Source organism: Amborella trichopoda, chromosome 4 (assembly GCF_054954075.1).
Source record: "Amborella trichopoda isolate Santa Cruz 75 chromosome 4, AtrichopodaSantaCruz75HAP2 v2.0, whole genome shotgun sequence".
Lineage (NCBI taxonomy): Eukaryota > Viridiplantae > Streptophyta > Magnoliopsida > Amborellales > Amborellaceae > Amborella > Amborella trichopoda.
In genome coordinates, this window is record NC_142339.1 from 5226487 (window position 1) to 5238709 (window position 12223).

The window sequence follows — 12223 nt, forward strand, 5'->3', positions numbered from 1 at the left end:
TTCCTAATCCATTTTCATGGATGCGCTTATTCCCGACAATCCAAATAGTAGACAAGCATATCCATGTTTCTTATCAAATGCTTCCAAACAGCAGACAACCATATCTAAAGGACAGACCAATTCCAGTATAAGCCTATCCCTAGGACAGTCTAATCCAAGTACCCAAATGGACCCTCATAGAACTAGTAATAGAGTAGAAGAATTCATTGTTCAAATTCCCTTTAGCCATTTCACTCGTGATCTTTGTTTCTAATAAATTTCTTCTAAACCGCATCAATTCAAGGAGAGATACCAAAACCCGTTCCTTCTGAGAACGTAACCTGCCTGTCAAAAAGCCGATCTTTTGTACCCTCTTCATCTTGCATCTTATTGTTCTGGAGTTCATTAACAATTCTAATCTTCATATTATATTTGGTATTCTTCTTCCACTGGATAAGCTTATGTTTCACATTCACCAGCTTTGTATGCTACCGATAACCACTCCATCCATGGATAATAGTATTGGCCCAACTCTGTTCTATTAAATTTATAACATCTGTCTCCTCAAGCCATACTATGTCCATCCTAAAAAGGCCGATGTCCTTGAACACCTTTATCAGTATTCAAAATAATAGGCCAACGGTCTGACAATAATTTTGGCAAAGCATTCACACAAAGGAAAGGGAATGCATTCTCCCAGTCATTAGAGACCAAAAATTTATCCAACTTACTCATACCAAGTTGGAGATGCTATTATTAGTCCAAGTAAATTGAGCACCATTTACTGAAAGTCTAAGGCAAACAAGAAACGCTGCCTCGGGCCACCGGACAAAATTAAAACCCCCCTCATACACACACAAAAGAAAAAAAAAGAAAAGAAAAGAAAGCACATCATGGCAAATTAAAATGTGATACAAAATGAGAGGTATCATTCAAAAAAGGTCCTTTTGAGGCATAGTCATTTGGTTCATATACATTATTAAGCAACCAATTAAAAGCAGAAAAGGGTCCCTAAAAAATAATCCCCAAAATCAGGTTCCAGGCACCCACCGCTTTCTCTCATTTGGTTTTGATTTTGTATGGTTGCATGCGTTCACTTCCTACATTCACAGCAAAAACAAACAAAAAAAAAAGGTTTTTGGGACGGTGGATAAGAAGGCAAAATGGGCAGTTGCCCAGGGCTCCTCCATGGTCTCCGGCAACCAGAGCCCTCGCAACTTCACCAAGTACACACTGAGCTTGCTAAGCAAGCAGCTGAAATTGCACGGTGATTCTCCCCTCTATATCACTCTCGTTGCACTACTCGAGGATGGGACTCGGCCCCATACCGCCGGTTCCTGGCAAGCCAAAAAGTGTTAAAAAAATATAAGAAATTGCAAAAAATAGGAAAATATGTTTAACATTAACTTAAACAAAACACATATAAATGAGGTTAAATGATTTTGAAATGGGGGTAATTTAGAAATAAAAAGGAATTATAAAAATAAGTATTCGTGACCAAAACATGTCAAAATGAGAGAAAATATACAAAACATATTACAAATAAATTCCTTTTATCTTTGGATTTTTATAAATGTTTTTTAGATCCCCGAGTCGAACGCCACATAGGTCGCTTCCCACGTTTTTAAACACTGGCATCCATGATGAGTAAATTGATTTAAACATTCTAAACTTCAATTCAAGAAAATCTGCTAGCCATGTGGGATAACACAACTATAGTTAGCAAGTCACAATTTTTTTAAAGCAAATCTCTGGTAATAACTCGTGAGTTTTTCAAAAGATCTTCAAAAAATGTGTTTTTTTTTAATGAAACCGATATAAATCCATACTTTTATTTTTTTCAAAAAAGCTTCTTTCCTATCAATTTTATCTTTAATATCTTTGAATTTTGCTTTAAAGATAAGCACATTAAAAGTTGAAGTAAATTGGGAATATTTGATTTGAAAAAAATTTCCATCAAAGATTTTCAACTATATGTTACCTTAAAAAATTGCAATAAATTCTCTAAAAAATAATCCATCAAAACAACCATATATCAAAAAATAATATTTTGAGTTAGAAGAAGAGTAACCCAATAAAAAAATTTCGAACAAAAGAATGTTATAATAAAAAGCAAAAGAGACATTCAATGACAACTAATTGCTTAAGGAGTTAGCATTTTAGGGTGAGTTTCGAATATTTGGATTTTCTTAAGCATTTTGTGGCATACAGAAGTTTGATTAATTTCATTTTTTCAATTTTTTAATTCATTATTATATGCAACATAACAATTTGGATGAACTACTATTTTATATTTTTGGGTTTTTATTTAGTTAATTGCATTCCTATACTAAAGGTCATTTTTTTAAAAAAATGATAATCATATATCTTCTGTTCTCGTTGTTTGCTAGTGAAGTTTTATTGCTTTATATGCTCCCAATAAATCTATCATATGTTTTGTATGATAACAACATAGTAAGCATTTTTGTTATCATGACTAAAACTTAAGACAAAATTGTTTCAAGTATGCCTCCAATGATACTAGGTAAGGATATAAAATTTATAATTCAAAGTTGTACACAAACACTAACTACAACTCACAATCTCGTTCGTGTTATCTTTGCATATCCAATTTTTTATATGTATATAAGGTGAGTAGTAAATTTGTACGATTTAGTATGCTTTTTGGAAAGTCCTTTGGGGAGAAATTCATCCCATGCCCCTTCACCAACGTATTTAATTTCCAGCTCAAAATTAAAGTAAGGTGCATCTTATGGTTATTATAAGATGTAATTTTGGTATAAAATATTCCGATTCATTTCTAACTATAAAATTTTAGACTTCAAAAATGATTCAAATCAAGTACATCTATAAACAAATGAAAATGTTCATCATGAACGATAATCTTGAAAATGGACGCTGATGGCAGGATGACGAGGTCGCTTTTCGCATTCGCGGATAAGGAGGATTTGAAGTTATGGACTGCTTACGATTACTGTTGTGAGGAAACATGCTCAATTGCACTTTGAGGAGGATAATCGGTTTAATTTAAACAGTACTTAATTGCAGATCAATGGACAGTAATCAAACATCCCAACTAAATTAGTAAGAATTTTCAATCCTTAATTGAAAATTGAAAATCTTAATAAATTTCAAGTGCCTAAGGAGGGAAATGAAGATAGAGAATCGGAAAAATTCGTAATCAATCAGTATTCATTGTTCATCAAACAAACAAACAAACTCCAAAGAAATGTAAGCAAAAAGCACCATGAATTTTACAAGAGAGAGAGACATTCAGAGCCCTTCGTCCGTGATCGCTGGCTCTGGCACCTGCCTCTCCGGCGCCATCCAGGCCGTCGATTCCACTTCAGGGAAGAACACATCATCCTCTGATACGGATCGCCTCTCTCTAGGCTCGTTCATGCCACCAAGATCCAAACCATGAGCCTCCGAAACCGAACCCACCTCATGGAACAAACCATCCTCAAAGGCGTTCGAGACCACCCAATCGGGTACTCCAATACGTGGAAATGGCACAAAGATACTGTGCACCACAATCCTCGAATTGTACACCGCATCGGGCCCCTTCAGTGGAACGTAGTTGATCCTCAGCGAACCCACACTCGAGCCAGCGTTCGTGACCACTAGCTCCTGGCCTCGAACCAGGGTCTGCAGGCTAGAGCCCAGGTGCAACTGGGCTAGGTCAGATCCCTTCAAATAACGGTCGGGCACAATATGGAACCTCACGTTATTAACATAGGCGTACCCTCCACTGAAAATAGAGGCATCGTCAGGGGCAAATATGGTCATATTTCCAAGTTCCACGAGCTCAGGGTACTTGGCTCTCAGGACCAAAGCCACGATACCGAAGCCCGAAGCTCGAAGCCTGAGCATCGCGTCTCTGAGAGATAAACGCATCGATATCGCCGGAAAAGTCGCCGGAGCACTGGATGGAGTCATTTTTCCGACGTCCGTGGCGTTATCCGGCGTGGGGCTCATTGTGGACGTGTCGTTTTCCGGCATATCGTTTGCGCTTTCCGTCAATGGGGGTTTTTCCGGCGAGAAACAGGATAGAGGAGAGAGGGGGAAAACGAAGTCATCCAAGCCATGGATCACCAGGAGATCGTCGTTGAAGAGATCAGGACGTGTGATTTGGACGCCATCGATCAAGATCTTGGCGGTGTTCTCAGTTGAATTCATGGTGGTTACAGTGATGCAGCGATCGGACCTCATGGTTTGGATCTTGGTTCCATGAGCGAGCTTAGAGAGATGGTGGTAAGTGAACAAACCAGGGACTATGCGCTCCTTGAGGATTTGAGTCCGAGAGCAATGGGAGCAAGAACGAATGGCCGTGTCATTAGTGCCAAAGACAGTTGCAGGGCCAGTCCAAGAAGAAAGATAGGAGTCGTAAAAGAAGGGTACGGCCATGGCTAGCTCTTTGTACCCAAGATTTGAGAGGATTGGGGCGAGTGAGGTGTGGGTTTCAGGGTAATAGGGAAATGGCGGGTAGGCGGTGGTGGTTTTGAATTCTTGAGCGGCTAGGGGGGAGAGAGAGAAAGAGAGGGTTTCTTGGGCATTGCAGATGAGGAAAATGGAGAAGCAGATGAGAGAGTGTTGAAGGCGATTACCCATTTTCGTGGTGCGATATGAGAGAGAGAGAGGGAGTGATCGTTTCCTGAGACCTTCAAGCAAACAATAAACGGAGGGTTTCACAGAGAGAGTGAAACAGTGTGTTGCAGAGAGAGAGAGAGAAAGATTAAGTAAGAGAGAGAGGTTGCACAGTGCAAATGAAGGAGAAGAAATGGAACACACGAGTTGCAGAGAAAGTGGAGAGAGAAAGCAGAGAGAGAGAGAAAGCAGAGAGAGAGAGAATGGAGCCAAGTGACATGAGAAGCTTAAGGCGGGAGGGGTTTGAAGTTTCGTACGTATTCTGTTACAGTAAGGACTATGGTTCTTGGGGGTCGTTAAGAGTTTGTTTCTTAGTGACGTAAAGTGCCCGGCTCTTTAACAGAAATGGCTCTAAGAGTCCAGAATATCTCTCGAATAGCGAAAATACCCATGTTTAAGTACTGAATATCGCACTTTAGCCCCTCTGCTTGTTGCCCGCTTCTCATAAAATGAGTTAATTTACCCTCGAATTTTATTGAGAATAATTAAATAATCCTAATATTTGAATAGAAAATTTACAGAAAAATCATGTTTTGTTTTTAAAATTAAAAACTACTTTTTTATATTCCATATCTTACACTCATCCTTATACACCTGTAAAACATTTAAAAATAATTCAAACAATAAAATAACAAAAATATTCCTCAACACTGGGACGGTATTTTGGTGATTATAAGTTCAAATTGTTTTCTAATATATATTTTTTGTTTTATGATGATGATATGTATGAGAATATGAAATTAAAATAAAAAGGACCCGGTTTCTATGCCACCAAGCCTGCATATGAATATGAAAATGTATGAATTTTAAATGAATTTTAAGACTTAATTTTTTAGATGAATTTTACGTCTAAATTTTAAAGACATGTAGTGAGTATGAAAAAATATGAAATGAAAAAATAAATAAATTTTAAAAATTAAATAATAATTTTAATAAGAAAACATTTGGATCATTAGTTTCCATTGTTTTTTGATGGAACACCTATTTGCATCCATCTTTCTTTAAGATGGATGCTTTACATTTTCCGGATCAGCACGCATGAAACAATTTTCCAAATAAGAATGCCCTTTATTTCCAAATAAGAATGCCCTTTATACTCTTACAAAGTGGATTTGACTGTAAAATACGAGATGTATGAGACTATTTTCAATTTTCAAAATAAAACACGAATTTTTTTGTAAATTTCCCAATTTAAAACTCATATTCTTTAGTATCGTGTAGATTTCATTGAAATTAACTATCAAAAAACTTTCTCAAAAAATTCTTACATGAGGTTCAGGCGCGTTAACCATTATAGCTATGCAAATACCGATTCCTTCGAACTTCAAAGGCAAAATTACAATGTATGCTTTTTCTATGGAAATTTCTTATTATTAGTCTAGAGGAGATTTTCTCAACCATATGGTATTGGTATCCGATTGTGATTGCGTGGTCATTAAAATCAGTACTTTGGGTAAAGTTAAAAACTGAATATTTGTGAAATATTGTGTACATCGCATTGTATCGGAACCCGGATATAGTGACAAATCAAGGTTTAGTTAGGCTTTCCCCAGACGTGACGTGCCGCAGTACTCCAATTAGTTGGGAAAAGGCTTCGACAATGATGATATATCTGTGGTGCACAAAAATTTTAGGATAGCTTGACCATCAATTTTCATCTATAATTATGAACTTTTGAACTCCAAAAATAGTTCAAATCAAGTAAATATTTAAACTCTTGAAATTCTAAAAAATAGACAATTCAGATATCATATTGCAAAATGCACTATTTTTGGGACTCAAAATCTTTCTTTTTTCACATATTCATACATAGCAATGTTGAAATGATCAAGGATGAGGGTTCTATAAGGCTTAGGCTTCATGAAAACAAAAAAAAAAAACCTCACCTCAAATCCTCTGGAAAGTACTTTCCGCAACAAAAGTCTCCAAGAATCAATTTTTAATACTGACAATGAAATTTGAAACTAAAAAAATGGTACAAATCTATCTATGAACATTTATTCTTTTGGTAAAATGGACGATCTAGATAATTTGTTATAATATACACTATTTTTAGAGCATAAAATCCTATATTTTTATCGCCATAATGTTGAAGCCAAGATGATTAATTTAAAGATTTTTTAAGGTTTGAATTACATGAGTTATGAGGTGAAACTATATTTATTTTGATAAACTATAGCCCTATCAAACCATTTTCCTACCGATCAATTAGAGGGCTTTTCAACATCACAATATTTTTTTTTTTGGATGGATTTTTGAGTTGCACCTTAATTCTACATTTTAATTTTTTGGATGGATTTTTGAGTTGCACCTTAATTCTTCATTTTAAGGTTGCCACCTCATATAACCTATTTCCATTAAAAAATAACATAAGGTGTTAGACCGATTAAACGTGATATGACCAGAGACGTGGTAGCTAACACCCTGACTCCATCACCATCTATACATTGAATTAATGGTGATACAATGAGCATTGTAGATTCTATATGATCGTAAGCTTTTCTCGTGTCGGAAAAGCTTATTAACATTAATGGCATAAGAAGGGAGAAAAAGGGCGAGCAAAAACGCAGAAAACAAGAAAAAAGTCTTCCAATTTGAGTGTGTCAGATTTCGAAGTCCCAAATTCACATCCTCTCCAACCCTTAAATCGTTGAAATTTACCGGCGACTTAACCGCACAAGATTCCGGCGAGCTCCCCTTTCCGAAAGAGAAAAAAAATGGAGAAAAACAAAGAATGAGAGAGAGAGGGGGGCCGAGGAAATCAGCCTCCGATCGCATTATCCACGGCCACCAACGCAGCTACACGTCCAACCGGCGCAATCTCCGCGGTCGATCCCATCTCATGAGGCAACCTTTTCGAGATGATCCAATCCGCTACTCCAATTCGTGGAAATGGCACAGAGATACTGTGCACCACAATCCTCGAATTGTACGCCACATCGAGCCCCTTCAGTGGAGAGAAGTTGATCCTCGGAGAGCTCACAGCCGAGCCAGGGTTCGTGACCACGAGGTTCTGGCCATGAACCAGGGTCCGTAGGCGTGCGCCCACCTGTAACTGGGCTAGGTCTGATCCCTTCAAATAACGGTCGGGCACGATATGGAACCTCACGTTGTTAACGTAGGCGTGCCCTCCATGTAAAATAGAGCGGTCATCGAGGGCAAAGATGGTCATATTTCGCAGGGCCACGAGCTCGCGGTACTTGAGTTTCATGGCCAGGGCCGCGATGCTGAAGCCCGAGGATCGAAGCCTCAGCTTCACGTCTCTGAGAGATGAACGCATCGACATCGTCGGAAAAGTGTTCGGGAAATCAGATGGTGTTGCTTTTCCGGCGCCAGTGGTGTTCTCCGTCGGTTGGGTCAGAGGGAGGGTGTAGTTTGCCGGTGAGTACGTATCGGGGGAGGTGTAGTTTACCGGCGAGTAGGTGAGGGGGGTAGTGTAGTTTACCGTCGAGTAGGTTGGGGGGGAGGTGTAGTTTTCCGGCGAGTAGGTGAGGGGGCTGGTGTAGTTTACTGTGGAGTTGGTATTGGGGGAGGTGTAGTTTTCCGGTGAGTAAGTGAGAGGGCTGGTGTAGTTTATTGTTGAATAGGGATCGGAGGAGGTGTGGTTTTCCGGTGAGTAAGTGAGGGGAGAGGTATAATTTTCCGGCGAGAAACTGGATTGAGGTGAGGGAGGGAAAACGAAGCCATCCAAGCCATGGATCACCAAGAGACCATCGTTGAAGAGATCAGGGCGGGTGATTTGGACGTCATCGATCAAGATCTTGGTGGTATTCTCAGTTGAGTTCATGGAGGTTACAGTGATACAGCGATCGGAGCTCATGGTTTGGATCTTGGTGCCATGAGCGAGCTTAGAGAGATGGTGGTAAGTGAACAGACCAGGGATTATGCGCTCTTTGAGGATTTGAGGACGAGAGCAACTGGAGCAAGAACGAATGGCCTGGTCATTAATGGCAAAGAGAGTTGCAGGACCAGCCCAAGAAGAGAGATAGGAGTCGTATAAAGAGGGAACCGCCATGGCCAGCTCTGTGTAGCCAAGGTTCGTGAGGATCGGCGCGAGCAGGGTGTGGGTTTCAGGGTAATGGGGCAATGGTGGGTGCGCCGTGGTGGTGATGTTGAATCCTTGAGAGGGGATGGGGAAGAGAAATAAAGAGAGGGATTCTTGGGCGTTCCAGAGGAGGAAAATGGCGAAACAGAGGAGAGAGAGTTGAAGGCGAGTACCCATTTTAGTTAAGCGATAAGAGAGAGACATGGTTTCTTGAGTGTTTAAAGAAAATGGGTTTTGCAGAGAAGGTAAAAAAAAATGAACAGAGCGCGTTGCAGAGAGAGAGAGGAAAGAAGAAGAAATCGAACGCAAGAATTGCAGCGGAAAATGGCGAAGTAGAGAGAGAGAGGGTCGTAAAAAGTGTTTTTTTTGTTATTCTCGTACAGTACGGACTATACCTAAAGTACCGCTGCTTTGGGAATCGATACCATAAAATGGGACAACGATATACACTACCGAATACTTACAAAAGTTCATAAATTAAGAAAGTATTCAATCTGGGCTGATATACTATGCACCTGCCGGAGCATATTTTGTACACTTACTCCCTTGGGCAGATGATTTTATGTGAACTACCTAGAAATACATAGAGAAATTTTAAATTTTGAGTTGGACAGTTTTTATTCAATCTTGAGGCAATATTTTTTTCAAACCTACATGGAATGCAGTTTGAAAAATCTTTATATTGTGTATAGCATATGGTTGAAGAGGTTACATTCCAACATTTTGGGATCCTTTAAATAGTCCCATATTAGAGTATATGGACAGTATACTCCCCCATGAGCATTAAATCTTTTAACACTTAGTATTTTGTCTAAGGAAAATTACATATGGATTGTACTTTTTACCTTGGTCCCAAATGTTTGGTTATTTTTTACAGAGTTCCCCTTTGTTTTTTCTTTTTTTTTTTTTTCTTTTTCTAGTTTGTCCTAGGTTAGATGTTGACCATAATTTTTATTATTTATTTGTTTTTTGTGGTTTATGGGGCAATCCTTTCTAAGCATTACTGCCCATCATCAATAAGAATAAAAATAAAAAAAAATGTGGTGGTGGGTAAAACTAAAATTAAAAAACCACCCAAAAAAGAGAGAATTTTTATGTAAATTGACTGAAAATGGGCAAAAATGAGTTTATGGTAAATATAATTAGTCCATACATCATTTTTCTTTTAATTATAAAGAAAAGTAAAGTATCTTATGATACGTGGGATATGTATCATGGCACCATTTACCTTTGGTAAAAAAGATTTGTGATATACGTTCATGTATTAGATTTTACATCCGAAGGCTAAAAGTGAATCGTGGCCGCCTTCTAGGTAAAAATAAAAATTATTATAGTATAAATCCCTTATTCAAAAGTTGGCCCTATATTGCACTCGCCATTTCTCTAAAAGATTTGTGCTCCTCAAGTGCACTAAGAAAAAACACTCAGCAAGCCATCCATAAAGTAGGGTCCGTACTGATGCAGTTCCATGTAAAACTGATTCGCTCTCTCTCCCCCTCTCCTTTTGTCTCTCTAACTCGCCTTCGCTATTTTGCTCTGCAATTCTTGCGTCCAATTTTCGTCTTCTTCTTCCTCCCGGCTCTCTCTATGTCTCCAACACGTTCTGTTCATTATTTTTCACTTTCTCTGCAAAACCCATTATTTTCTTGAAAGTTGAAGAAGTCCTCTCTCTCATATCTAAACAGAAATGGGTACTCGCCTTGAACTCTCTCTCCTCTGCTTCGCCATTTTCATCCTCTGCAACTCCCAAGGATCCCTCTCTATCTCTCTCTACCCTCAAGGTTTTAACATCACCACCATGGCGCGCCCACCATTGCCCCATTACCCTGAAACCCACACCCTGCTCGCCCCGATCCTCACAAACCTTGGTTACACAGAGCTGGCCATGGCAGTTCCGTATTTATACGACTCTTATCTCTCTTCTTGGGCTGGCCCTGCAACTCTTTTCGCTATTGATGACCAGGCCATTCGTTCTTGCTCCCGTTGTTCTCGCCCTCAAATCCTCAAAGAGCACATAATCCCTGGTTTGTTCACTTACCACCATCTCTCTAAGCTCGCTCATGGAACCAAGATCCAAACCATGAGCTCCGATCGTTGCATCACTGTGACGTCCATGAACTCAACTGAGAACACCACCAACGTCTTGATCGATGGCGTCCAAATCACCCACCCTGATCTCTTCAACGACGCTCTCCTTGCGATCCATGGCTTGGATGGCTTCGTTTTCCCTCTTTCCCCTCAATCCTGTTTCTCCCAGGAAAACTCCACCCAATTTCCTGAAAATTATACCTCCCCGTTCACTTACTTGCCGGAAAACTACACCTGCGCCAATACCAACTCAACATTAAACCACACCATCCCTCTCCCTTACTCGCCGGAAAATTACACCTCCCCGGGCCCACACTTGCCAGAAAACCACACCTCCCCCCTCACCTACTCGCCGGGAAACTACACTACTCGGTCACCTGCTCGCCGGAAAACTACACCTTCCCTCTGACCTGTCCGACGGAAAATACCACTGACGCCGGAAAAGAAACCCCATCTCTTTTCCCGAACAATTTTCCGGCGATCACAATGCGTTCATCTCTGGGAGACGCGATGCTGAGGCTTCGATCCTCGGGCTTCAGCATCGTGGGCCTGGCCTTGAGAATCAAGTACGGCGAACTCGTGGGCCTACAAAATATGACCGTCTTTGCCCTCGATGACCGCTCTATTTTAAATGGAGGGTACGCCTACGTTCACAACGTGAGGTTCCATATCGTGCCCGACCGTTATTTGAAGGGATCGGACCTGGCCCAGTTACACATGGGCTCGATCCTACAGACCCTGGTTAGCGGCCAGGACCTCGTGGTCACGAACCCCGGCTCGGTTAGGGGCTCTCTGAGGATTAACTTCGTTCCATTAAAGGGGTGCGATGTGATGTATGATTCGAGGATCTTGGTGCACAGTATCTTTGTGCCATTTCCACGATTTGGAGTATGGGATTGGATGGTCCCAAACGCGTATGAGGATGGTTTGTTCCATGAGACGGGATCGGTTTTGGAGAAGGATGGGTTGCTCCCTGAAGTCCAATCGACGGCTTGGATAGCGCCGGAGGGACACGTGGCAGGGCCGGAGATGGCAGACGAAGGGCTCTGAGATTAAGGTCCCCTATCTCTCTCTTTCTCTCTCATGGGTTCGGTAATGGTCTCTAATTCTCCTTCCTCTCTCTCCCCTCGAGTAATGACTCGTATTGCATTTCTTCGGAATTTTTTTTAACAATGAATGCATATTGATTACCGTACCGAGTTCATCTCTGTCATAACTGTACCGAGTTCCTCTTTCTCTCATAACTGAACCGAGTTTCTCTGTCTGTCTTGCGCAGGTTCATATGTTTCCTCATCTGCTTTTTTCCATGGCAAAGAAACTCATTGTGTTTCCTTGCTTCCTAAAGTACCCATGATAAGAAACCAAAAAGTTTACATATGGTTGCAACCTTAAATGTAGAGTCATAGATGCACCTCAAAAATCGGAAAATATCGATTTAATGTAAAAAAACCTCTAATTGACCAT

General features: G+C 40.2%; 3 protein-coding genes across 3 annotated transcripts; 1 reads left to right on the top strand and 2 right to left on the bottom strand.

Annotated features, from left to right (window-relative positions):
* Nucleotides 1-3139: 3139 nt before the first annotated feature.
* LOC18439256 (fasciclin-like arabinogalactan protein 21) lies at nucleotides 3140-4938 on the bottom strand. The gene has a single exon (XM_006849425.3). The coding sequence runs from the start codon at nucleotides 4588-4590 to the stop codon at nucleotides 3253-3255; it is 1338 nt and encodes a 445-aa protein (XP_006849488.1). The 5' UTR covers nucleotides 4591-4938; the 3' UTR covers nucleotides 3140-3252.
* A 2259-nt stretch (nucleotides 4939-7197) lies between these two features.
* LOC18439255 (uncharacterized) lies at nucleotides 7198-9111 on the bottom strand. The gene has a single exon (XM_006849424.3). The coding sequence runs from the start codon at nucleotides 8873-8875 to the stop codon at nucleotides 7388-7390; it is 1488 nt and encodes a 495-aa protein (XP_006849487.2). The 5' UTR covers nucleotides 8876-9111; the 3' UTR covers nucleotides 7198-7387.
* Nucleotides 9112-10071: 960 nt separating this feature from the next.
* Nucleotides 10072-11935, top strand: LOC18439254 (uncharacterized). The gene is given in 2 exon segments (XM_088864513.1): nucleotides 10072-11165; nucleotides 11168-11935. Coding segments are annotated over 2 exon segments (1338 nt in total). The 5' UTR covers nucleotides 10072-10469; the 3' UTR covers nucleotides 11810-11935.
* The last annotated feature ends 288 nt before the right edge of the window (nucleotides 11936-12223 follow it).